At 49.8% G+C, this 25,115-nt stretch overlaps 1 protein-coding gene and 4 non-coding genes across 9 annotated transcripts in view; 2 read left to right on the plus strand and 3 right to left on the minus strand.

Moving 5' to 3' along the window:
• Positions 1–6,900, plus strand: part of Nrf1 (nuclear respiratory factor 1) — a 105,801-nt gene extending 98,901 nt beyond the window's left edge. For all 5 annotated transcript variants that reach the window (XM_039107511.2, XM_006236200.5, XM_006236198.5 and 2 more), the window contains one exon: positions 5,163–6,900. In XM_039107511.2, coding sequence (XP_038963439.1) covers positions 5,163–5,326 — 164 coding nt within the window. In that variant the 3' untranslated portion in view covers positions 5,327–6,900. The remainder of the gene's footprint in view (positions 1–5,162) is intronic.
• Positions 6,901–20,979: 14,079 nt separating this feature from the next.
• Mir182 (microRNA 182) lies at positions 20,980–21,041 on the minus strand. Its single transcript, NR_037314.1, has one exon. It is a non-coding gene; the product is annotated as a microRNA 182 (primary transcript).
• Positions 21,042–24,574: 3,533 nt separating this feature from the next.
• On the minus strand, positions 24,575–24,680 carry Mir96 (microRNA 96). The gene has a single exon (NR_031854.1). It is a non-coding gene; the product is annotated as a microRNA 96 (primary transcript).
• Positions 24,681–24,777: 97 nt separating this feature from the next.
• Mir183 (microRNA 183) lies at positions 24,778–24,887 on the minus strand. Its single transcript, NR_031901.1, has one exon. It is a non-coding gene; the product is annotated as a microRNA 183 (primary transcript).
• Positions 24,781–24,886, plus strand: Mir3553 (microRNA 3553). Its single transcript, NR_037330.1, has one exon. It is a non-coding gene; the product is annotated as a microRNA 3553 (primary transcript).
• Positions 24,888–25,115: the final 228 nt, after the last annotated feature.

Below are 25,115 nucleotides of genomic sequence, written 5' to 3' on the forward strand. Positions count from 1 at the left end.
CACAGCAAAATTCACCTGTTTCTGTCTCCCAAGTGCTGGAACTGGATGAGCATTTTGCAGCTGGGCATACTTGTAATCAGAACACCTGGAAGGCTGAGTAAGGCAGGAAGAGTACCGTGAGTTCGAGGCTAACCTGGGGTAGTAAACTTAATTTAAAGCAGTTTCAATTTGCTAAACTCCTAGCATTTGTGTAGCTTTGACTTTTTGGGATACTAGAGTCTTTAGAACATGGCGAGTCTGCCTCCCTGAGAAATCCTGGCTGCTGGAGGAGTCCTCATTTATGGAGACACTATCCTGCTTCCCTCTCTAAGTCCTAGCTCCAGCCAAGGGACATGGAGCCACACACATACCAAGGAGTCAGTTACTAAGACTGCACTGTGTCTTCCTGAACAGGAAAAGAAACTTCAGGCTCTTAAAGTAGAACATGAAGGGCTTCCTGTTGCTTAATCAATTGAAATGACCCAGAATACAAGCGTGGATTAGCATGTGCCTCTAGATTAGGGCTAATCAGGGGCAGGCTGAGCAGATGTAGGGGCAGTCCCAGCCTGATTACTGAGCCTCAGCGTTTAATCATCTCTCTCCAAGGACAGCCGCCCGACTTAGTGCGTGCTGGGTTTCAAAGCCTGTGGTCCCTCCCCCGTGCCATGGACATGAAGGCTGCTAGGTCAGAGACACAGGAGATTTAATCTAATCCCATGTCAAAATGCCTTCGTGGGTGTTTGTGTGAGAGAGAGATCTTGAAATCCCCACATGAAGATGACAGTGTGTTTATTTAAGGTGGATGTGGACTAACAGCGCTTGTAAGAGTGGAGCTGGGATTCCAAGGCATAGGAGGTTGTCAGTGACGCTGCATATGGAGTTTCTCTCTTTGAAAAGCTTTTAGGATGTGTAGTGATTGTCACAGTTAACTCACCCTGAGTCAGCTTTGTGTGGAAGTCATTTTGTAACTCAGTACAACTGAGGCCAAATTTGCGCCTTCCCTGAGTTAAATGAAATACACAAAATGCAGTCAGCCTGTACAAAATATTTTATTTGGATCGGTCTTGGGTGTTGTATTTTTACTTTGTTTTTATTTTAGGAGAAAATGTCTGCCTCAGGGTTAAGGCAGCCCTCCTGGCTGCTGAAGTTACAGATTTAACAGTGATTTGACATTTGAGTTTTCATTTGTGCGTGTGGGAAACGTGTTAAGCACTGCTCACTGTTAGGGCTCAGTGATAGACTCAGTCCCTTCTTAAGGAATTTACAATGGAGGCAGAGATAGGACATGCAAACAGTGAGAGTGTGTAAGGACCGTTTCTCTGTAGAGGTCTGGGCAAAGCACCACCAGGATACCAGGGAACAGGACCCCAAACCATTGGAAGACAGAGACTTGGAGAACCAGAGAACAAGTCAAGGACAGTTGCTCAAAAGTCATGGTGCATACAAGCACAGAGGTGCCTGTGTGGAGAAGCTCAAGTATATCCCAGCTGTTGCAGACCCGAGCACTGTGGGTGCACGCCTGTCTTCCTAGCACTTGGCAGGAGGATCAAAATTCAAGGCCAGCCTATGCTCCATGTTGAGACCCTGCCTCAAAAGGAGAAAATACACTAGAACAAACATGAGAGCCTTGAACACCATGCCCAAGCATCTCAACATTATTAATATGATGGTGTCATAGTATAAATAAAACTAATTTCTGGGCTGGGGATTTAGCTCAGTGGTAGAGCACTTACCTAGGAAGCGCAAGGCCCTGGGTTCGGTCCCCAGCTCCGAAAAAAAGAACCAAAAAAAAAAAAAAAAAAAAAACCTAATTTCTGTGGCAAGGAAGAGTGAACAGAAAGAATTAATTCCACAAAAGACATTTGCAATGGTTTAGAAGAAACCAGACCACCTTCACCCCGAGACCTCAACCTTTCCCAGTCCTCTGCCAGCTTCTCCCCATCACACAGACAAGAATGCTCTCCTCAGCCCCAGCCTCTCAAGGAAGCTGTACTGACCCACCTGTGTTTTGTTAACATGCCCTTATAAGTGGGTTTCAAAATGACTGTCATCAAAACAAGCCTGTTTCATGTTGTACCATCAAATGCTTATCCCTAAATTGACAAAACGGACTCTTAGAAAATGCTCACACACAGTCAACACTGTGAAATCAGATTTTCTTTGGCATTAATTTCCTTTGGTTTGGTTTACACACACACGCACACACTTGGGCAGGTGCATGCACATGCATGTACATGCATATGACCAAGTGTGCATGATGGTCCGGAGGGAACTTTTGGGAGTCGCTGCTCTCCATCCACCATGTGGGTCCTGGGAATTGAACTCAGGTCCTCAGGATTGCTTAAAAGGCTCCCATCCACCAGGCCTTCTAGCTGGCCCGAACTTCTCTCTTTTTCTTTTCTTTTGGAGACAAGGTCTCACTATTTGCCCTGGCTAGCCTGGAACCCACTGTGTAGATCAGGTTTGCCTCCAACTCAAAGAGATCCTGCCTGCTTTTATTTCTGGATGCTGCCTGACTCATTTTAGGGAGCTGGAGAGATGGCTCACAAGCGTCTGTGGCTCCAGTTCCAGGAGACCCAACACCCTCACACAGGTACACATTTAGGAAAAACACCAATATCCTTTTTTTTTTTTTAAGTCATTTAAAACTCAGTTTTATTCTCAAGTAGGGACTCCCTGATGCCCCTCAAGCCTGGATTGCATCCTCTGGCAGTCTCAAAGAGCTTGATCAGTCCAGCAAAACGATGGTATCACATGGAGTCATTCATACCTGGAGGGCATGAGGGACAGCTCAAATCTGTGAGCACTGCTGTGGCAATCTTCAGGCTGAGCTGCTGGACAGAGGGCCAGTCTAGGTATTTGAATACAGGCTATTCACAGAAACAAAAATACTATTGTGCCCTAATGTTTCAGCTACTGTCTTAAAACTGTACTTAAAAGTTGGAATTCCGGGGTTGGGGATTTAGCTCAGTGGTAGAGCACTTGCCTAGCAAGTGAAAGGCCCTGGGTTCGGTCCCCAGCTCCGGAAAAAAAAAGAAAAAAAAAAGTTGGAATTCCACCCCTCAAAAAAGAAGTAACTTTAAAAATGGAGTATCGCAATTTGTGGGTGATCTGGTATCTGTGTATTATATCCATATAAACAAATGTAAATGTTACTACATTTCATTTTTGTCCTTTTGTATAGCATTTTTTCCTCTTCTAGCTAATACTTGCCTGGTGTGGTAGAGAGGGTCATCTACTTTTTCTTCCAGGCATGTTGGGGTCTTCCTGAGTAACTTAGACTACACTCTTAGCTTGTTCTATAGTCCACTTGATGATCTTTGATCTGACAGGCCTAAGACTCCTCTAGCCTCAACATTCAACCACTTGTTCCCAGCTTTAATCCTTTTGATGGCGCCTGGTGCTCCCACCCAGCCCCATCCTTTGTCTTGCTCCTATTAGCTCTGTTTAAGGTCTCCAGAGCCTGTGCATTCTTCTGAGGTTCCTGTGCTATGATGGAGCACATTTTCTATGAGGCAGCTAAAATTTTGAGCCATATCTGAAGTTGTGTCATGTGTAATTCATACAGATCATCTTAGCTGGGTATAGAATTCCAGGCTGAAAGAGATTCGGGGATGCCTGAACCAGGATGCCTGAAAGCATGGCACCATCATTTTAGCTTCTAAGTTTGCCAAGACACCCAGTATTGTTCTCATGTCCAGTTTTTTGTATATACTCCCTGACTCCTACTTCATTCTTCCTAGAATCTTTCGTGCTCTTCGCTGCCTTGTACTCTGAGATGTGTCTGGACCTCTTTTCCATTGTGCCTGGTGCATCAAGTGGCTTTTTCTATACCAAACTTGCTTCTTAGTAATAGAAGTTTGTTCGTGTTTCTAATTGTCCCACTTCCTAATCTTTTTAGTCTCTGGAATTTTTCCTTCCTATATTACAACCTTTGCAATGTTTCATTTATTGTGCCTTTTATTTTTAGACTACTCTCGTATTTTTCTTTTCTAGTTGGTTGTAGGATTTCGGAGTTGCCCAGGGTGTTGTTGCTGCTGTTGTTTTTATGGGACAGGGTCTTACTCTGTGGTCTATGTTAGTTTCAAACTCACAGTTGTCGTGTCTTAGCCTCCTGGGTACTAGGACTAGGACATACCCTGTTGCAAGGTTGGGAGTTTGAGGTCTGATTGGGTCAGTGGGTGGGTGGTTTGGGGGCTCCTGTTATTTGTGGTGTTAGGAATCTAACTGTGCCCTGAGTCCCTGTGGGCAGGAGTTACCACTTCCACTTCACGGTCAGACTAGTTTGTTTTATGGCTCGAAAAGCACAGCCTTCCCTACCCAGGGTAATTCTCCATCCAACAAGAAGAGCAGGCCGATGCACATGATCATTTGGCCCTAGTGAACTGGGAATGGATCACTCTTCTCCAAGGTTTTATGCCCTGAGAACTAGATAGAGGTGTTGGGAGATAGTCGGGGTGTGTTTGTTTTGTTGTTGCTTTTAGCTGATTCTAAACTGGTTTTTAAATTATACCAGTCTCCTAAAATTAGGAGACAAATGAGCTAATTTGGTTTCTTTTTTATGTTTGACTCTGGAGGAAAAAACATAGATGGACCAGATAACAGGGCAGAAGACAGAAGTTTGGTTTTTGTTGTTTCTTTTCCAGCTTGGGCTTGGGCAGCTAGCGGGCTGAGAGAAGCCAGCAGTGAGCACAGCAGAGAGAGCACAGGAGCGGAGTAGGCCATCTGCTGCTAGCAGCAGGGCTGGCTGGCAGGGTGGGGAGACTCACACTTGATGGGCTGTTCTTCCTAAAGATGGAGGCCAGGAGGTCTCAGTGGAAGTTTCCACAGTGTTCCCATGCTCCTTTCCTGAGAGTCTGTCTAAGAATTAAAATGAAGTGAGACAAAGACTTACTGCCAGACACAGGCACCAGGCACAGGCACAAACCCAGCATCTGAGCACTGGGGAGGCTGAGGCAAAGGGAGCAAGAGCTCAAGGCCAACCTGAGCTACACAAGACCTTGTCGATAACAAAGAGAAAGGAAAAAAAAAGATGTTGAGCCTTATCTGTGCCTGGGAAGCAGGTAAGTCATTGACCTGGGGCTGGCAGGCAGTGATGCCCTGAAGGACCACAGCCAGTTGTCTGAGCCAGGGCCTGCATCCTGAGCTTGGGCCCCACCAACGGTCTTGCTTTGTCTCTCCAGGCCTGGTCCAGATCCCTGTGAGCATGTACCAGACTGTGGTAACCAGCCTCGCCCAGGGCAACGGGCCAGTGCAGGTGGCCATGGCCCCAGTGACCACCAGGATATCGGACAGCGCAGTCACCATGGATGGCCAGGCTGTGGAGGTGGTGACGTTGGAACAGTAACACGGAGCTCTATCATGGCATCCTTTTCTAGTCTACTTCAGAATTTTTTACATGTTTGCAGAGGTGCAATCAAATGGAATTAAGTCTCTCGACTTGGAAAGAAAGTTTTGGTAACCTTTTTTTAAGAAGGAAGAAAGGCAGCAGATTTTGGAATCACATTTTTTTAAAGCACCACTTCTGGGATCTGGTGGAGTGAGAAACGACACTGATTTCACTGTCCCAAAAAGCCAAATTGTGGCCAGACTTCTTTGTGCGGAAATGTGTGTATACTTAAATGTGTGTACGTGTGAGTGTGAATATATGTATATGTGTACATATGGACATACACATTTACATATATGTATAAAGTATATATGTACATACATATATATGTATGAAACCCGCATGGAATTACCTGTATGAAATCAGGGTGAACTGTGGAAACAAATAACCCACCCAGTTTATTGGGTGGTAGGGTACATGACCAGACACAGTCACCTGGTTTTTGTTCATACCAGGGTCATGCATTGAGCTACTGACAGACTCAGGCAGAGGTGACCACGTCCTTCACCAAAGCTGCCTCCCAGTGGCCGCCTAGACCTCTGCTACATTCACCGAGGGAAGGAAGATCCAGGACACAGTGTGGTCCAAAAAGTGCTTACGAAGTCCAGTGACCACGTGCTTTGCCAGCAGAGACACTCTTCCGGCTGGCCCAGGTGCTGACCTTGCCACAGGCAGTTAAATACCCTGCAGACTCCTGGCAGGGGCAAGAAGTCTTTCCTCAGCCTCCGTCTTCTCCCTTCCCAGGAGTCCTCGGTCTTGTGACTGTTAAAGCATCGCTTTGGTTGTGAGGTCAGTCCTGTTACAGACTGAAGGTCACAGGAGTGTTAGGGTCTGGGGACTGTTTATGGAGCAGGCGGGTGTGAGTGCAAGGTGTGTGTGCGGGTTCGTGTGCGTACGTATGTGTGTATGTGCATATGTGTGTGCGTGCGTGTGTGCGGGTATGTGTGATAGAATGGGAAGAGTATAGGAGAGCAAAAAGGGAAGGAGGGAGAAAACTTCCTAAATCAGGGTGCACCCGTGGGACCGGTGTTCTCCAGCTGTCTGCAGCTATACCTCAGCAGAGGAGACTGCTGCGTGCGGGCTCTGCCCTAAAGCTGACGTCACAGATGTGTCAGAAGACTCCGTGAGGACGTCCTGGGCACAGGCCCGGGACACTTTCCTGCTCACGGTGTGGATTGCACTGAGCAGTCGTTGTCACTGTGAGCTGCTGTGCTTTCCACACAAGCCCCGAGTCGTCCGTGGCTCACTCACCTGAAGTCTTGACAAGCCAAATCTCCGCCCCTTGCGTGCAGGGACTCCTCCTCCTTCCTGCCGGCCCTCCCGTGCGTGACAGTGTATTTAATGTGGTGTTTTGGTTTTTTGTTTTTTAATGAGACATTAAAAGATTCTTCATGTCTTGCTCAGCCTTTGAGAAAAGTTTCCAATTCTTATATTTGCTTGTTTTATATAAAACTATACAATGTTCTTTGTATGTTCTTTTCTGTACGTAATAAGGGAGGAGTGGGAAATTTACATATAAATGTCCTGGTTCTACAATTTGTTACTTTTTTTTTTTTTTAAACTGTGAAGCTGTCCAGGGGCTCTAAGGTCCTAACCTCCCAATAGTTTGAGAAATTGCCAAGAAGATAAAAGCAAGATCCCAGCAGCAGAGCATGGATTCTGTGGTGTTCTCCATTCTGTCTAAACTGCCTCATTCAATAAATAGTTTAATGTGGCAACAAAAGTGCCCCTCTCTCTAGCAGCCTTGGCCGCCTGGGCTGCAGAACTCTTTCGGGGTGTGGCTCATTGTCCTTTACCAAAGACGTGCACTAGAGGTCTTCATACCGACCACACTCTGGGAGCTGCAGAAGGCCCAGGAGGAAGGAGACCTGCCCAGCCTCCAACGTGCTGGCGAAGTCTGTTTTCTATAGCATGGTTCTCTGAAACAGTCGCACTTCAGAAAGCCTCAAGATAACCATGAAGGCTCTACTCTGGCCTTTGATTTAGGTGTTTATTTGACACCATGTTAAAAGACTAGGCGCTGGTGTCCCTGGATCTTGAAAGGTTTCCCTAGTGAGTGTGTTGTATCAAATGTCTTCACAGCAAAAGGTCCGAGTCCCAAGTTCCTTTCTGAGTCCTGTTTCTTGGTTTCTCACACACACACACACCACACTCACTGTTTTAATGTGTGTCACAGCTGGAACCTGCCACACCCTAACTCGGGCCCTTCCCACACACTGCTTCACCTCACCTTTGAGTGCCTTTTTCTGCCATTTTTGTTGGTAGATGACTCAATGAGTCTCCAGCTGATAGGATTAGAGTAAGGGAATGAGGGCGTGGTTTCCTTTGGGAGTTAACCTTGGCTCAGTCAAGTCAAGTGCTGGCTTCTGTCCCCATTTACATACCTGGTACACCATCCACGTTCGCCAGAGAGGATCGGCGGGAGGAAGGTGTGACTGCTGCTGTGCAGAGCACAGGTTCTCTGGAGACCCTCATTAGCCTTCCAGGATGCTTGCCCCTGTCTCCTGCGGTTTACAAGCCAGACTCAGACAGTGGCTTTCATGGAGCTTGTGACAGCTGTCTTTGAGGGGCTGAAGGCAAGCTTCTCGTTCTCTTCTCCCTAAGCCTCTGAGCAGGGGCCAGCTAAGTCCAGTGAATAAGAGAAGCAGAGGGATAGAGGTGGGCATGAGACAAAAGTGGCAAACAGCTGTCTGATGGACACCTCTCCAAAGCCAGCAGAATTCCCCTCAGAGACAGGCGAGCCTTGCTACTTTCAAAATCCCCAGCAAATGGGAAAAGTCGTGTTTTTATATGAAATCTGACTTTATTCGCAACATAAGACATTCAGCATGTACCCTCAGGTGCACCACGCTATCTTGTCAGTTAGATCTGACCTGAGGGTCTGTTAGGTCAGATTCCAGAATACTAGCATGTCCCAGATAAATGAAGTTTGCCGTGGTCCTATGAGGTGGCTAGGCAGGTAGAAAGTCTGATGACCAGAGTTTAATTCCTGAAACTCACACAGAAGGATGGAACTGATGCCCTGGGTTTGTCCTCTGACCTTGCTACAGATGCATTGTGGCACTTGTGAGTGTACACACGCAGATGTGCATACCAGCACAAATGAATAAATGTTTTTAAAAACAACTTGGCAGTTGTCTGTGAGAGGGAAGAGAGGGGCTGGGGCTGTAGCTCAGTGACAGAGTGCTCCCCTGGCTTGCACAAGTGAAAGATTAGACTGGGCTGTGGGCAGGTTACTATAGCTCCGTGTAGAGAGGCCTGGTAGGATGCAGAACAGTATAAATGCTGGTGGACTCAAGGATCTGCCATTTGTCATCACTGCGCTGCTCACAGTAACTGGGCTCACAGAAGCCTATCTCTAGAATGGTTGGTGGTCTTGCAGCTCAAAGTATTCCCTGGTGGGCTGGGGATTTAGCTCAGTGGTAGAGCGCTTACCTAGGAAGCACAAGGCCCTGGGTTCGGTCCCCAGCTCCGAAAAAAAGAACCAAAAAAAAAAAAAAAAAAGTATTCCCTGGTGGTGCTGTGACTCCTACAGTCCTCTATGCTAAATGACCAAGTTAAGGAGAGCACAGCCGAGGGTAGGTGGGCACCAGATCCATCAAGAAGAAACCCAATGGGGTTGGGGATTTAGCTCAGTGGTAGAGCGCTTGCCTAGAAAGCGCAAGGCCCTGGGTTCGGTCCCCAGCTCCAAAAAAAAAAGAAAAAAGAAAAAAAAAAAAAAGAAGAAACCCAACTTGATTGAAGAGCAGGGTCCATCCCCACCCCGCCCTCACAATAGGAGGAACCGTATTAAAGGGTCAAAGCCTTGGGAGGGTTGAGAATCTCTGGGCTAGAGGCAGCAGGAGAAGGGGGTGTGGGTGGGATAGAGCAGGGCTGAAGCAGCCGCAGAGTGGACGCTTTCCACCTCCATTCTGAGGGCCCAGCTCCCTCACAGTAGTTCTTCCCTCCTGAAGGCTGTGCTAGCCTTTTCCCTCGCAAGGGCCTGTAATAATAATTCTCCAGAAGGGTTATCATCTGCAGAGATAGGAAGGGGGAAGGTCAGGCCTGGCCATGAAACCTGTCCATGGGCACGCCTAGCTCTTATAAACACTGGCTTTCCCACAGCTGGAGGATTTCTATAGCAATAATAGTAACCATTCCTTAACTGCCCACCAACTGACCTGTATGAAGGACCATCATCCTGAACAACGAATTCCCCACCTCCACCCCCACCCTGTCAGCCAATTCCCACCCCCACCCCCACCCCATCAGCAAGAGACAGAACCAGGACGAAAACCTGTGCAGAAATACTACCTCATATGCTTGAGGTGGGGAAATGTGTCACATCCAGAGCATTTGATCTTATTTTTTTTTTTTTTTTTTGGTTCTTTTTTTCGGAGCTGGGGACCGAACCCAGGGCCTTGCGCTTCCTAGGCAAGCGCTCTACCACTGAGCTAAATCCCCAGCCCCGATCTTATTTTTAAGTAGCTTAGTGGTTTGGGGGGAGGGGAGTGTAGAAGCTGTACCCAAGACTTAGTAATGCACTTGCAGATGAAATTGTCAGTGAGTCTGAGGGTAGAAGTTGTTGTAGATTACCCACCTAGCATTTGCAAGGCTCCCAAGTTCAATACCCAGCACAGCCTATGGAGGGAGGACTTAAATTAGCTATTGTCCAATCAGAGTAACCAGGTGTGATGGCCCATCAGCGCTTGAGAGGCTGACGGAGAACTGCTAGGAGTAGACAGTTTGGGATACACACTTCCAGGCTAGGCACCCCTGCAGAGTGAAAAGCCTTCTCAAATGTCATCAAGTAATCAATTTACTGGGTCTCAATTTTTTTTTTCTGAATTTATGTATACCTTTTAAGAAATGAATAGTGAGCTGGGCATGGCAGCACACGCCTTTGACCCCAGCATTCGGGGAGAAGAGGCAGGTGGGTCCTTTTGACTTTAAGGCCAACTTGGTCTAGTTCCATGACAGCCAGGGCTATGTTGAGAGACCCTGCCTCAAAAAAACAAAAACAGACTAAGTACAGTCTGAGCTACACTGAGACCTTGTCCCAAAAACCAAAGATGCTAACAGTTAAAAGTTACTAAGTAATAGAGGTGGAGAGATGACTAAGCAGTTAAGAACACTGGCTGCCCTTCTAAAGGCCCAAGGGTTCAATTCCCAGCAGCCACATGGCGGCTTACAACTCTCTGTAATTCCAGTTCCAAGGGATCTTACGTCTTCGCACGGACTTAAAGCAGGCAAAATACCAATGCACATGAAATAAATGATTAAAAAACGATAACTAGGGTACTCCAGAGGGAAAATTGGGAAAGGAGACAACATTTGAAATGTAAGTAAAGAAACTATCCAATAAAAACAAAAGAAAAAAAGATAACCAATTGAAATGTTTTTAAGGGGAGGGAGTGGGGCCTGGTCAGTGGTGGGGGCCGCCTTTCCCAGCACTCAGGAGGCAGAGGGATCTGAGTTCGAGGCCAGCCTGCTTTACAGAGCTAGTTCTGAAACAGCCAAGGCTACATAAAAAAACCCTGTTCCAAAGAAAAAAGTTACTAGAGATTAAAGGGCTCTGCACTGTGCTGTCAAAGGCCTTATACCGAGTCCTAACCTCTCCAGCCTGTAAGGAGCCCCAGCTTACAACTGTGGCACCTGGGGCTCAGCAACTTCCCCAAAGTAAGTGCGCTGCTCACAGACGGGGCTGGAGTTCACGTGTGTGTGACTGTCCCCGTCAGCCTTATGCTGCTGGCCCTCAGAGAGGTCACAAAACAAACTACATCAGGTTTCTGTATAACATATGCTCGTTTGCCCTTTAACTTTGAGGCATGGTCTCACTACATGTAGCCTTGGCTGGCCTAGAACTTGCTCTGTAGACCTTGAGCTCAGCCTCTCCCATTGATGGTCAGCTAGTTCTGAGGCAGGCCTGTGACTGCACCAAGGTGCTTACCTCAGCTGCAGCCATTCATCATGAGCTCTGGCACACACATGCCCAGACTCACACATCTGCAGGAACGGGAGGCTGCACACATGGTTTCTTAATCACAAAATACAGAAAGCCCCAAACACCCATTTTTCTTCAACATTTTCCCACAAAACAAACAAAAAAAAGCACTGTTAAGTAATTTCATGTCTAAAACGTTGATTTACTTCATAATCCTGCAATGCCTAAAAGGCCTTGTTGTACCCAGTAGATGCACCAAAACCCACTTAAGCAACAAACTCAAGAGGCATCAAACAAGGAGGCCAAGCTGAATCTGGATTGGATTGTGAGGTCAGCTGGGTCTGTGACCTGGGTGGAAGGCAGCATTAGCTTTGAGGACAGCCTTAGCCAACACCAGACCCTTCTTATCTGTAAAAGCCTAGCAGGAGCGGCTAGAGAGATGACTCAGCAGTTAGAAGTGCTTACTGCTCTTGCAGAGAGGTTCATTTACAGTATACAATTGCCTGCAACTCCAGCTCCAGGCATGCGCAGGCGCATGCACACGCGCGCGCGTGCGCGCGCGCGCGCACACACACACACACACACACACACACACACTCACATATAAATACAAATACATCGAATTTTGTTGTTGTTTTTGAAATGTCTATCCAGGGGCAGGGAAAAGCCCAGGGCCACATGGTGGCACCCAACCGGAGTCACTCCAAATGCTCTTCCTCAACTGCTACTGAGCCAGCTCCTGTCCTGGCATTACAGCGCATGCCCACAGTCTGCAGTGGGCTGGGGTAGTTCCTCTGCTGAACACACCCGCCAGGCTCCAGTCTCCCCTTGTCTGATCAGTCTCAGGGCCTGCACAGGTGGCCCTGCCATCCAGCTAAGACCGAAGGAAAGGGCTTCAGGACTGTCTCATGTGTGAAGGGTTGAACCCCGCAGGTGGCCAGGCCTCCTCATTCCTCTCATCTGCTACAATTGGAGGCCTCAGGTGATCTTGGCAGCCAACTGGGAGCCTGCCTCCGTGCTACAGTCTGCTGAGAGCCATCCTCTATTTGCCCACTGTGACCTGATCTGTGGTGACCTGGAGTTCACACCCAGTCCAACCCCAGGAGCAGACATCAAGGCTGGGGTCCGACAGCACCAGGGAGCACAGAGCCTGCTAACCCAACTAGAGCATGGGTAACGTAGGGTGGCTCCTGCTAACAGTGTGCCACTTAACCCCCAAGCCTGTCATCCCTATAACTTCCTACAGTTTACTGACAGGAAGGCTTGCCTCATTGTGTACTGTTCCGTGCAGTGCTCCTGGGTGCTTTGTAACCACCACACCATCACAACACAATTTTACAACATTTTTATTTTTCCAGTAAGAGGCCACTTTTACTTTTTTCAAGAAGAAGAAGAAGAAGGAGAAGGAGAAGGAGAAGGAGAAGGAGAAGGAGAAAGAAGGAGAAGGAGAAGGAGAAGGAGGAGAAGGAGAAGGAGGAGAAGGAGAAGAAGAAGGAGGAGGAGGAGGAAGAGGAGGAGGAGGAGAAGAAGAAGAAGAAGAAGAAGAAGAAGAAGAAGAAGAAGAAGAAGAAGAAGAAGAAGAAGAAGAAGAAGAAGAAGAAGAAGAAGAAAAAGAAGAAAGAAGAAAGATGACAGGCTCCATAAAAGATGGATACAATGAGTTTAAAGAGGGTAATGCATGAGTGTGAAGCCCAAGACCAGAGGAGGCCACTGTTTGCTAACAGGCCACACATTTGCCAGCTTGGGTCAACCTTGGTGGAATAATGGCTCCATGAACTCTGGCCAAATGGTGTCACTGGTTCAAACAAGACAGGAAACATTTGGGGTTGGGGATTTAGCTCAGTGGTAGAGCGCTTGCCTAGAAAGCACAAGGCCCTGGGTTCGGTCTTCAGCTCCGAAAAAAAAAGAAAGAATAAAAAAGACAGGAAACATTTTAACAAAAAAACCGAACAAAAACTCCCTTGCAAAGATACTCCAAGAAGGGCTGAACTCCCAAGATATCAGGTGCCTGTTCCTGGGTTTTAACTGCCGGGAGGGAAGGCTGAAGGGAAGGAAGACAGTGAGAAGGCAGCCGGTCCTTCTGAAACGATGCAGGCTTCCTTTGCTGGGAGATGCAGTGAGGCCAAAGAGTTCTTCCTGCATCAGAACCCAGATTCTCGAGAGACAACAACCTAGAAACAGGAACTGCAAAATGAGCACCAGGGAGCCTTGGAGACATCCAAGGTTCAAGGAAGGCAGTGAGCACTGTTCCGTCCTTTGGTCTTAGTGAAGTGCTCAGATCTCGCCCACCCCTTTCCCTCCCTTGCCAATCCCGGAGGTTCTGGACCAGGAAGAGACTGGTGCATGAGGTAGACACTGCTTGCACCCAACACTTCAGGACCTGCCTTCCTCGGAGGACACTCAGTGTGACCGCACGCTAGTTTGAGCTCTCAGGTGGACAGCCTAGATGGTGGGACACGTTTACAGTTGTGGAATTCACGCCACACCTCCTTCAGGAGTCAACAGAGTCAATCAAGTGTAGCAAGGCAGTTTCTGCAAGAAAAAAAAATGCCCAATTCAAATTCAGATCAAGATGCCTTTTTAGTCCGGAAACGGAAGGTATCTCAGGGTAACAAAAGTCTCCTTTCTTCCACATTGTAGAGACACCTGTCTGCTCTCAAGGACCAGCCCCACCGCACCCCATGCTGTGAAACAGGGAGTACCTGCAGCCCCCTTCCCCACCCACTGACAGCTGGCCTTCCTTTCCTGGTCCTCTGCCCCCGACCCCTGCACTGCCCACCAGGACAGGATGTCATTGGAGCTGAGGGAGCTGAGGAGAGTTCCAGAAGCATCTGTTGATAGAGATAGGCATGAGCTCCGACTAGGAAGAGGGAGCCTTAATGGCTGCCTCCACCACCCATGGGTCTGCTACCTGATTTCTATTTCAGGAGACTCTGGCAGAACCACTGCATACAGATGCCTTCATTCTGGAAAGATTCGGATCATACCAATAGCTTTAATAGAGCTTCCATATCCAGGACGAACCCTCTTTCAAATAGAGGATCAGCTCACAGCATCTGCAGCGTGAGAAAGTCACATCCATTTCGAAAACACAGCGTTTTATGCGAGCTTGTCTCCTCCCCATAGCACTTGTACACATTTAGGGGACAAGCTGGCTGCATGATGCCTGGGGTGCGACTATGGAGCCTGGGAGCCGAGACCCCACTGGATTAATAGTGACCTTGACACAGTTCTGATGTCAACAAGTCTCAGCTTCCACCAGTACTCAGTGCAACCCCTGAGGCCTCTGCACGGCTAGGAGGATCAATTGTCCTCCTAAAGCCAGGGCCCCAGCCCCCAGTAAGGATGTCCTGCGGCACAGAGGGGCCACCTGTAGTAGCCTCCCTTGTCTTGAGGCGATTATATAAGATTCCCATCTTTTCTAGGTAAGCTTTTCCTGAAGATGGCCAACTTGTCTTTAAAGACAGAATACATTGGGGCTGGGGATTTAGCTCAGTGGTAGAGCGCTTACCTAGGAAGCGCAAGGCCCTGGGTTCGGTCCCCAGCTCCGAAAAAAAGAAAAAAAAAAAAAAAAAAAAAGACAGAATACATTTACTTTTCCAGAACAGCTCAGCTTGCCTCACAAAATTCAAAAGCTGAGAGGTTTGTTTTGTTTTCTCATGCTGGGGTTTGAACCCATGACCCCATCCAACTAGGCAAAGTCTGCCACAGAGCCACACCTCCAAAGCCAGAAGATACATTTTTTTTTAAAGATTTATTTATGTATATGAATACACTGTCAGTTTCTTCAGACACACCAGAAGAGGGCATCAGATTCTGTTACAGATGGTTGTGAGCCACCATGTGGTTGCTGGGATTTGAACTCAGGACCTCTGGAAGAGTAGTCAGTGCTCTTAACCACTAAGCCATCTCGCCAGCCCCAGAAGATATTTTTAAGCATCTCTTTAAATGTATAACAATTAAGTTAGTCACCCACAAAAGTCCCTCAAGGTACACAAGCTGCCACTGGTCTGATCCAAACCAAAGGTACACTCTGAAGGTGCCAGGACGTCACCAGGACACAGGGATGGTCTCACTCCTCTAGTGCTGTCCCGTGTGTGTACATGCGGTACAAAGTCACCAAGTCTCCTCGAGACCTTCACTAGTTCATTTGTCTCCCAAGGTCCTGCCCTTGTGCAATTGATTTTCCTCTCCCCTAACTGGGGTGCATCCCTACTCTCGGGTATCAGCTTGCTGGCTGTAACCCAACAGCCCGTGCCATCTCTCACCCTCAGATGGCACTTAAAAAAGAAAAAGGCCTTACTCTATAACCCAGGCTACCTGGAACATAAAATCCCCCCCCCCCCCCCCCCCCGCCTCAGCCTCCGAGGTGCTAGATTACAAGTATGCCGATGTGCCTGGCTTCTACTAACAGGGTCAGATAACTGCATTATAAGATGTCGATCGGGGGTTGGGGATTTAGCTCAGTGGTAGAGTGCTTGCCTAGGAAGCACAAGGCCCTGGGTTCGGTCCCCAGCTCCAGGGGGGGGGGGAGATGTCGATCAACACCCTCGGCCTCTGCCACAATGCCAGTGGCTCCTCCCCTGTAATCAAGACAATAAACATGTCTCCAGGTACATCCCCAAGAGGGGTAAAATTCACCTCCAGCGATGCACTGTCCCGTGCCAGGCTGATGACACTCTATCGTGGTGACAAATGACTGGGGGTAAGAGGACAGTTTCCTTGTAGACTAAGCCCACTCCACAGCAGCATCCTGTGGGTGTGCTGCACATGGCCATCTTCCTGCTCCTCCTGCAGCCTTCTAGCCTCTCTCCTCTAAGGTCAAGTGTAGGTACTGCCTAGACTCAGGAGCCATAGGACCAGCCCAGGGCCAAGGCGCTGGGCCTGTCTGTTCTTGGATCACTTCCCCCGTGTCCTCACTGCCCACACAACTACCCCCATGTCTGGCCCACCTCTCCAGCCCAGCTAAGTGTAGCAGAAAGCCCACAGCATAACAAACCCAATCTGTGCTCACAGCCGTAGGCCAGCCAGGCAGAGCCTTCCCAGGGACCAGGCCCCAGCTTCCAGCTCTAGAAGACTACATTGGGCTAGCCTTCTAAACTTAGCCCTCATGTTAGACCCACCTGCCAGCCCTGGCCCTGGGACACAACTTCCTTTTAGAAGGCCAAAGCCAGAAAGGTTTCCAGTGACTTCGCAGGGCCCAAGGGAAACCCACCCACGAGGAACGCCTTGGTCTGTGGGAACTAGAGCCCAAGAAATGAGCAGGTCTTGAGGGTAGCTGAGATCATAGATTGGGGAGCTGAGATAGACACCCAAGTCTGTGAGGTCTCAGGGCCTCCTTCATAAAGCACGAATGTGAGAGGAAGCTCCCATCAGCTGAGTGCTAGGCTAGCACACACACACACCGAGGTACCACAGAAACTGGGGTGATGACTCATTCTGCTAATTCCAGCACTGGGAGGTAGGGAAGGAGGATCAGAAGTTCAAGGTCGTCCTTGGCTTCAGTGTGATCAACACCAGGTTCGACTACATGAGACCATCTAAAAATAAACTGAGCGGGGGAAGGGCATGGGGAAGCTGGCCGTTAGTCAGATGCCTGAATCCAAGCAGCATGCATGTTAAAAAAAAAAAGAAAAAGCCAGGCATAGCCACACTGCCTTTGCAACCCAAGTAGATCCTCAGGGGTTGCCATCCAGCCGTCCAGACAGTGAGTGCCACGTTCCATGAGATCTGTCTCAAAAGAAAGGCCATCATGAAGGCTCAGTGAGCAAAGGCACTTGACCCCAGGGCCTAACGACCCAGAGCCCACTGGTAAAACAGAACTGACTCTGGTCAGTTGTCCTCTGACCTCCATAGGTGTACCATGGCACCCTCCCCCAAATAAACAAATTCACTAAAAACAGAGAGAAAAGAAGTAAGCGGTGAGGGATGGAGAGGCTCAACACCTGGGCTCCACACAGACAGACGTTTGAGAAACACAAATACACACTACACACAAAAGTCGGACTGACACCACCTGGCCCAGAAGCTCAGTGAGGAGTGGGACTGCGTAGGACATCAGAGCTCAGGGGATGGTGGGGATGGGGCTGCTGCGATTAGGGTAGGGGACAGTTAGAATGGAAGCCAAGGGGGAAGTAGGGATTGCCCTGGGTGTGTCCTCTGTGGGCACCTCCCCACCACCCTGTATCTGCACCATAGCTTTTGGGATAGGGCACGGCTACCACCAAAGGCAAAAAGCGCTAGCAAGAAGGCCACCACCCAGTTCCCTTCTGGTAGAAACACAGGCTCCAGTTTTTTACTCCTCTTGGCCGAAGGCATCTGCATCCCATCTTTGCCCTGGGCCCAGCACACGGCAAATATTCCACATCCACGAGTACTTCTTCGTTGGCTGTTTGTTCTGAGGCATGGTTTCTCCTGGCTGTCCAGGAACTTGCTCTTAAAAAGCCGAAGCCTCCCAATTTCTTAAGATTTATTTTATTTATTATATATATAAGTACACTGTAGCTGTCTTCAGATACACCAGAAGAGGGCATCAGATCTCTTTACAGATGGTTGTGAGCCACCATGTGGTTGCTGGGAATTGAACTCAGGACCTCTGGAAGAGCAGTCAGTGCTCTTAACCGCTGAGTCATCTCTCCAGCCCCCAATTTCTTCAAGTAAACCATCCAGGTTCCAGAATGCTTCCATCCCTGCCTGCCCCCTCAGTTCCCAAACCAGCCATTTTGGAACCCCAGAAGCTGTAGGACACAGCCAGGAAACAGGGTTCTGGGGCAGACAGAGCGCCCCACCCATGCACTGTTGCCTCTAGCTCTGGATAAACTCCACACTGCTTGCAGCTGTTTACCTGTTCTCCTGAATGCTGGCCCGTTAGAAGTGCTGGTACCGAGCTTGGGTGCCATTAGCCACCCTTCAGTCAGTCAGAGGTCGTTTATTACTTGCTAGACCACGTGACCCACACTAGGCAGAGCCCACTTACCTTCCTGAGGATTGTGTTGGGGACCATCCCCCACGTCTCCTCTGGATGAACCCTTGTGCCCTCCACTGACCCCTTTTGACTTTGCTTTATTTTGTCATGATTTTTTTTGTTTTGTTTTGGTTTTTTGTTTTTGGGGGTTTTTTTTGGCTTTTTAAGACAGGGTTTAGCCCTGTATAGCCCTGGCTGTCCTAGAACTTGTTCTGTAGACCAGACTGGCCTCAGATTCAGGGATCCGCCTACCTCTGCCTCCTGAGTACTGGGATCAAAGGCAGCCTGTTTTCAGAGGCAGGGTCTTGCTATGTAGCCTGGGATGGCTTGGAACTTATTACGTAGGCCTTGAACCTATGGCAATCAGTCTCTCTGCCTCGGGAATCCTGGGCCACAGTTCCATTTGATCCTTTGATTTTTTTTCACTTGACCACAAAAATGCTCTCCCAAAACATGCATCTTGCCACATCTTCCCGCTGCTTGCTGAGGCTGCCATGGCCTTCAGGTTCAAGAACAAATATGGGGGGGGGGGGCTGGAGAGATGGCTCAGCGGTTAAGAGAACCCGACTGCTCTTCCAGAGATCCTGAGTTCAATTCCCAGCAACAGCATGGTGGCTCACAACCATCTGTAAAGAGATCCGATTCCCTCTTCTGGTGCGTATGAAAACAGTGACAATGTACTCATCATATATAAAATGAATAAATAGAATCCTTAAAAAAATTAATTAAAAAAAAAAAGAACAAATGTGACCTATATATAAAATAGTCAACTGGTTGGGTGTGGCAGTTGTGATGGTTTGTAAATGCTCGCCCCAGGGAGTGGCACTATTAGAAGGTGTGGCCTTGGAGTAAGTGTGTCACTGTGGGCATGGGCTTTAAGACCATCAGCTGCCTGGAAGCCAGTAGTCTGCTAGCAGCCTCCAGATGAAGGTGTAGCATATTGAGCTCCTCCTGGACCAGGCCTGTCTGGTCGCTGCCATGCTCCTACCTTGATAATACTGGACTGAACCTCTGACCTGTAAGCCAGCCCCAATTAAATGTCATCCTTATAAGAGTTGCCTTGGTCATGGTGTCTGTTCACAGCAGTAAAACCCTAACTAAGGTATGTTTAAGGTACATATCCTTAAACCCAGTACTTGGGAGGCAAAGGCAGGTGGGTCTCTGTGAGTTTGAGGCCAGACTGGTCTACTGAATATGTTCTAGGTCAGCTAGGGTTATATAGTGCAACTCTGTGTCTAAAACAAACAAACAAAGCAAACCCCCACTTGCCTATGATACATACCTGCAAGGCCAGTACTCAGGAGGTGGGGACGGGGGAATCCGGAGTGAGCCGGTCCAGACTATAAGGCTAGACCCTGCCACAAAAATGAATACAGAAATTTAATGAACCTCTGTCTAACAAATGCTGTACAAATAAATGGAACACCACAAAGGAGAAGGGAGAAATGGGGTACTAAATAACACTAGAATACTGGTGAAATCCTTCTAAAGTTGATGGTGTGGCCTGCGGCCAGCACACTATGGTGCTCAGGCTATCTCTGATGTGTGCATGTTTACCAAGCCGCCCAGCCTCTTCCCACCTATACACTGTGTGGGAGGACGCTGTCCTTCTCTGGGATGCTCCCTGCCCTCCTCTTTGGCCTATGTGTTCCTGGGAAGTCTTAGCTGAACTTCATCCATCCAGAGGCCGTGAAGAGGACCAGCCCCTCCCCCATCAGGCGGGGACAGGAATGACTATAACTGAGAGCAGAGGCGGGAAGAAAGGAAGTTCAATTACAAAGAACAAGTTGAGGTTTCGGGGTGTCCTCAGAGAAAGGGGAAAGACCTTAACTGAGGGTCACACCTACAAAAGTGCGTCGACACAATCACAAGTTTACTGTATCTCCCAGGGCAGCTGCCTTGGCCTCTCTAGAGACAGGAAATCAACCCTGGGGACCAGATTTCCCAAACACGCCCACCCTCCAAGCTCCTCCCTCTGGGAAGTCACTCACCCCAGCTCCAAAGTTGAGTTGTAGGAACCTGCAGTCTAGACGGTCAGATTTGGTCAGCACCATCTGACGGGGGCCCCTCTGTGAGCGCAGGCTCAGGTGTCAGCAGCCAGCTCACAAAGCAGGGAGCTAGAGGGGTTAGCACAGAGGCCGCAGCTCCAGACGCAAGACGACTTCAACACACGCCCTCCACATGGGAACCTTTATTCCTCTACCCTTCTAAGGCCCAGGCAAGATTCCTAGATGTCTGTGAGAGGAAAGAATGACATCTCCACCCTCACCCCTTAGCCAGAAGCTCAAAAAGAAATCCCTGTGCACAGACCAGAAGACATGTCCTTGTGGCCACAGAATATACCCGAAAAACAGCCCTTGGGGGCTGACGTCGGGAAGAAGAAAAGGCAAATGTCCCCTCCTCACCAGGCTTAGGATTCTCCACCATTGCTGTGAGGACCATCCTGGAGCAAGGCGGGATCCCAAGCCATCTTCACTGTTCCTGAGGGTTAAGAAGTGGGCTTCCCCGCTGACTCTAAGACCTGTGACCTCAGAGGGGTGCAGGGAAACATTAAGGGTCACTTCCAGCTGCACCCACCCTCTGCCACTGCCTGGTGGTCTGGGGACTAGAGGCCCCTCTGCTTCCTGGTGGTAGGCAGGTTTCCGGCACGGCGCAGACCCTCTTTCGGCAGCTCGGCACTTACACCATAGTTGGCAAGTCTAGAACCACCGGGTCCCGTTACCTTACCGGTGTGAGTTCTACCATTGCCAAAAACGGTGGGAGGCCTCCGGCAGCTAGACCCGCGTGCCTGTGCTGAAGAAAAAGCAGGTAGTGTGGTTTGAGGGTGCTCTTCCCCACAGTTGAGATAAAAAGTCCAGATTATGGTCCTTCCGCCTCTGTGGTCCTACTCCGGTGTACAAACTCCCCCTCCAGTCCTCCCTCTCCAGCCACCTCCTTCCCCTCTGAGACCCACAGTCCCTGTGTGGGGCACTGGGCAGTGATGGAGCCATAGCCTCTGCTTTCAAAGAGACTGCACCCCAGGCACCTGACAGCAGGAGCTTGGGGATGGGTGCACTCTAGGTCAGGGAGTCCCCTGCTTGGTAACCAAGGGAGAGAGTTGCTGGGAGCCAGCTTTGCCACCTACCAAGTGCCCCAGGTGGCATTCTGTTTAATCCCTTCCTGACATTCCCCAGAGCCTAGAGTTCCCCAGCTGTCCCACCCCACCAGGAGGGACAGAGAAGTCAATGCGCATATCCCACTTCCTTGTCAGGCCACAGGCCAACCACTGCCAGGCCAGTGGTCTCCTCCCAGAGGCCAAGGAAGAACGCCTAGGCTCGGACTTTTTCTGGAGAGTATAAACAGTCATCGCTGCAGTCCAGCAGGGCCAGCCAAGCCAAAACATAGCTGCACAGCTCAAGCATAGCCCAGCACTCTCCCAAGTGCAGAGATCTTCTTGCCCATCCCTTCCAACACACACACACACACACACACACACACACACACACACACACACACACACACACACACACCCCTGAAGCCTTCGAGGAACCCCAAACCACCCATAGATTCATTTCCAAAATTCTAGGGGAGCTGCTGCCTCACAGGGCCCTGATGGAAATGCCCTGCCCTTCCTGCTCTGCGGGTGGATGAAGGAGTCAAAGACGGTGCTTTGGAAGAGCAGAGCAGCAAACAAACCCAGGACCTGAGGCCGGGCACTGCCAATGGCCTAGGCTTGGGTGCTGAGACAAGTCCACTGCCCAGGAAAAAAAAAAATGGCTTTATATAGCTGGGTCAGATTTGTGGGCCACACCTGTGAGCCCAGTACTGAATTCAAGGGCTGGGGTGATCTACTTGGCAAGGAAGCTCCTTGAAACCTTGACCTAGGGGACATGAGCAGGACCTTGGTTCCTTGTACCTCCTAAAAGCAAGCCATTTTTATCACATTATAAAGTGTTGAAGAGAGCCACCAGTGGGTTGAGTGGGCCACTTCCCTGACTCCAGTGTGAGTGAGGAGGGTCCTATCCTGTCACCTACCCCTGCCACCCCTGACTGCTCAATCTTGGGCCACCATAGCCAGGCTGGGAGCGAGCAGCCCCGCCTGCCTGCGATGAAAAGAGCCAGATCGCATTTCTGAGAGCCCAAGGACTGCAGAGCTGCGGCAGGGACCCGGATAATGGCCTAGACTGAATAAGCAAATGAATGGGTGGGGGAAGGGCGAAAGTCTGGAATAATCCACTGCACAGGGACTCTGGGGAGCCACTGGCCCAGGCAGCCCCAACACCAGGCAACAAGGCAAGGAACCTACCCAGGGGGCAGCAACTCAGGCACCTAGGAAGCACTGTGCCCGACAAATACAAGGCAGGAAGGTTCCCAAGTGGATTAAACCTCACCAACTGCCCTGATGTCCACTGAGAGGGTAAGGGTAAATCCTTCTGCAGGATCAGACAGCCAGGAGGAAACCGGTCCTGCTTGACAGGGTGAGCCCTCCCCTCCTACCATGCTCTCGCCAGCATGGTCCTCTAGAAGCTGATTTCCTGCAGAGCCCAACCAGCCTTTCAGCCTCTGCTCACCAGCAGTCATTACTATAGGTGAACTTCCAGGCCTAGAACAGGCTAGATGAGGAGAACCAGAAAGCTAAGGCTGGTGATCATCCTCTGGGAATGCAGGCCACAGGGGGTGGAGCCCTGAGCCTGGAAAAAAGTATGGAACTGGCCACTCGTGAGGTCTCAGCAAAGCCTCCAACAGGGCCAGTGTGAGAGGCAAGACCACTAGCGGTCTGGGGACTGCTTTGGTTAGAGGGACCCAGCTAGGAGAGCCACCGGTGGGTGCCCACTGAGTGGTGGGCAGGAAGGGGCAGACTTGTGGAGTTGCAGCCTTAGGTAGGGGTTAAAACAGCCAAGGCCAGAGGCCCCAGAGACGGGGATCAGGGCCTACAGAGGCAAGACCTGAAACAGACCTCACCAGGGCAGTCGGTCTCTTCCTATCCTGAAATAAGCAACTTGTCATGCCCCCTCGCCCCGCCCCCAGGTGCTCAGATGGCCTTTTGCACAGGGACACTAGCACCATACCCCAGGGATTTATGGGAGACTCCATTTGGCAGTAGTAGGTATACATGTCCTCGCTATCCAACACAATCCTCAGGACACCCAGGCAGGCGGCGCTGGAAGCCCAGCCTCGTTCTGATGAGCGGCCAATCATACTGGTTCATCTCTAACTCCCAGACTCAATTCCACACATTCCCCTGGCCTAGCCAGAGCTCTCTCCAGCTGGGCCACCCAAAATGACTCAGTAGTTGGTCTGAGTAACTAGCCCTTGCATGGGGTTCCCCAGGGAGAAGCAGCCTCATTAAGGGCTGGCCCAGTGACTTCAGACACGATGGTTACCAGATGATCAGTGGACCAGCTCAGCTTCACTGCCTGCTAACCACCAAGGCTTCACCCAAGAGCCTGACTAGAGGGTAGGCTCTTCTAAGCTTTATGGACCAGGTCCAGATCGCCCTCATCTTGAAGACTAGGGATGAATGAAGGGTCAGAGCCAAGATTCACCCAGCCCCGGGGGGCGTAAGCAATCTCCACAAAGCAAGGCCACTAGAGGTCAATCCTTATGATGACTGAAGACACGGAGGACATATTGACCCTGCTCCACTACCCATGGGCCTCTAGTCTAGCTCTCTTCCAAGGCCTCTTTCTCCATCTGTAAGACAACCCTTGATAAACTGCACACCCCATGCAGCTGTTCAAGATCAGAGTTTACATATACAACCTAACACATGCACGGACAGCTTAGGGCCATTAAGTCACAGGGACCCTAAGGATACAGGAAACCCACACTAGTGTGTAGATGTAAAAGCCACAACTGACCCTTCCAGAACATCCCCAGCACTCTAATGCCAAACCAAACTAGTATCCCTCATATCACTGACCAGAAGTAAGTCAATGGTAGGCTCTAGGGACAGTCGGCCTCATAAAACACTCACACTGAGCACAGGCTATCCCAATGCTAGGAAGTGCTTCCTTGGAATTCAGTGGCTGAAGCACAAGTCCCATTCTGCTAGAAGAGGTCTCACCTCAAGAAGGAGGAGCCAAGGAGAGCATTTCCTACTCATGGCATCACAGAGGCAGGCCCTACAGATGGTGACCCCCGCCCCCACCCCAAGCAACTCCATCTGTTGGCCCAGCTCAGATTGCACAGCTCCAACTCCACTCTGGCCTCAGGCAGTGTAAGGTGATCTGGCTGTTCACCAGGGTAGGGCTGTACCCTCACCCGACATTAAGCCAGATGGGCCAGGGAACCGGTGAGACACATGGACCCTGGGACGCAGGGGGAGGTGAACGTGGCCGCAGCAGCCCGCTTTTCCCATATTGGCACTGCACATGATTGCTCAGAGCGGAGAGACACAAGCAAAAATGTGCTAGTGCCAAAATCGGCCAAGCAGATGGTACTGGAACAGGCCCTCTGGGGACAGAGTCGAGGGGGTCTTTGTACCCCGCACCCCTGGAAACAGCGAGGTCCAGGCAGAAGGAGTGAGGAGCTCCGAAGCACTCGCGGATCTGTCTCTGCTCTGTTTATGGCCCTTCGGTAATTCACTGACCGAGACTGTTCACAGTGAATTCTACCAGTGCCATACACAGGACAGGAGTCACACTCTCTGGCCTGCAGACCCTACAGAGAGGTCAGCTGCCCTCTCCTGGAGGCCTCCGAGCCTCCATACCCAGGATTCCTGGAGGTCCCACAACCATCCCCTCCCCCTCCATTGCTGACATCCACAGCTTAGCGACCCTCCTCACCAGCTCCTGGTTTCATACTAGCCCAATTTGACTTTCAAAAAGACAAGAAAGGAGAAAGACGGGGCTGGGGATTTAGCTCAGTGGTAGAGCGCT

Source organism: Rattus norvegicus, chromosome 4 (genome assembly GCF_036323735.1).
Source record: "Rattus norvegicus strain BN/NHsdMcwi chromosome 4, GRCr8, whole genome shotgun sequence".
NCBI lineage: Eukaryota > Metazoa > Chordata > Mammalia > Rodentia > Muridae > Rattus > Rattus norvegicus.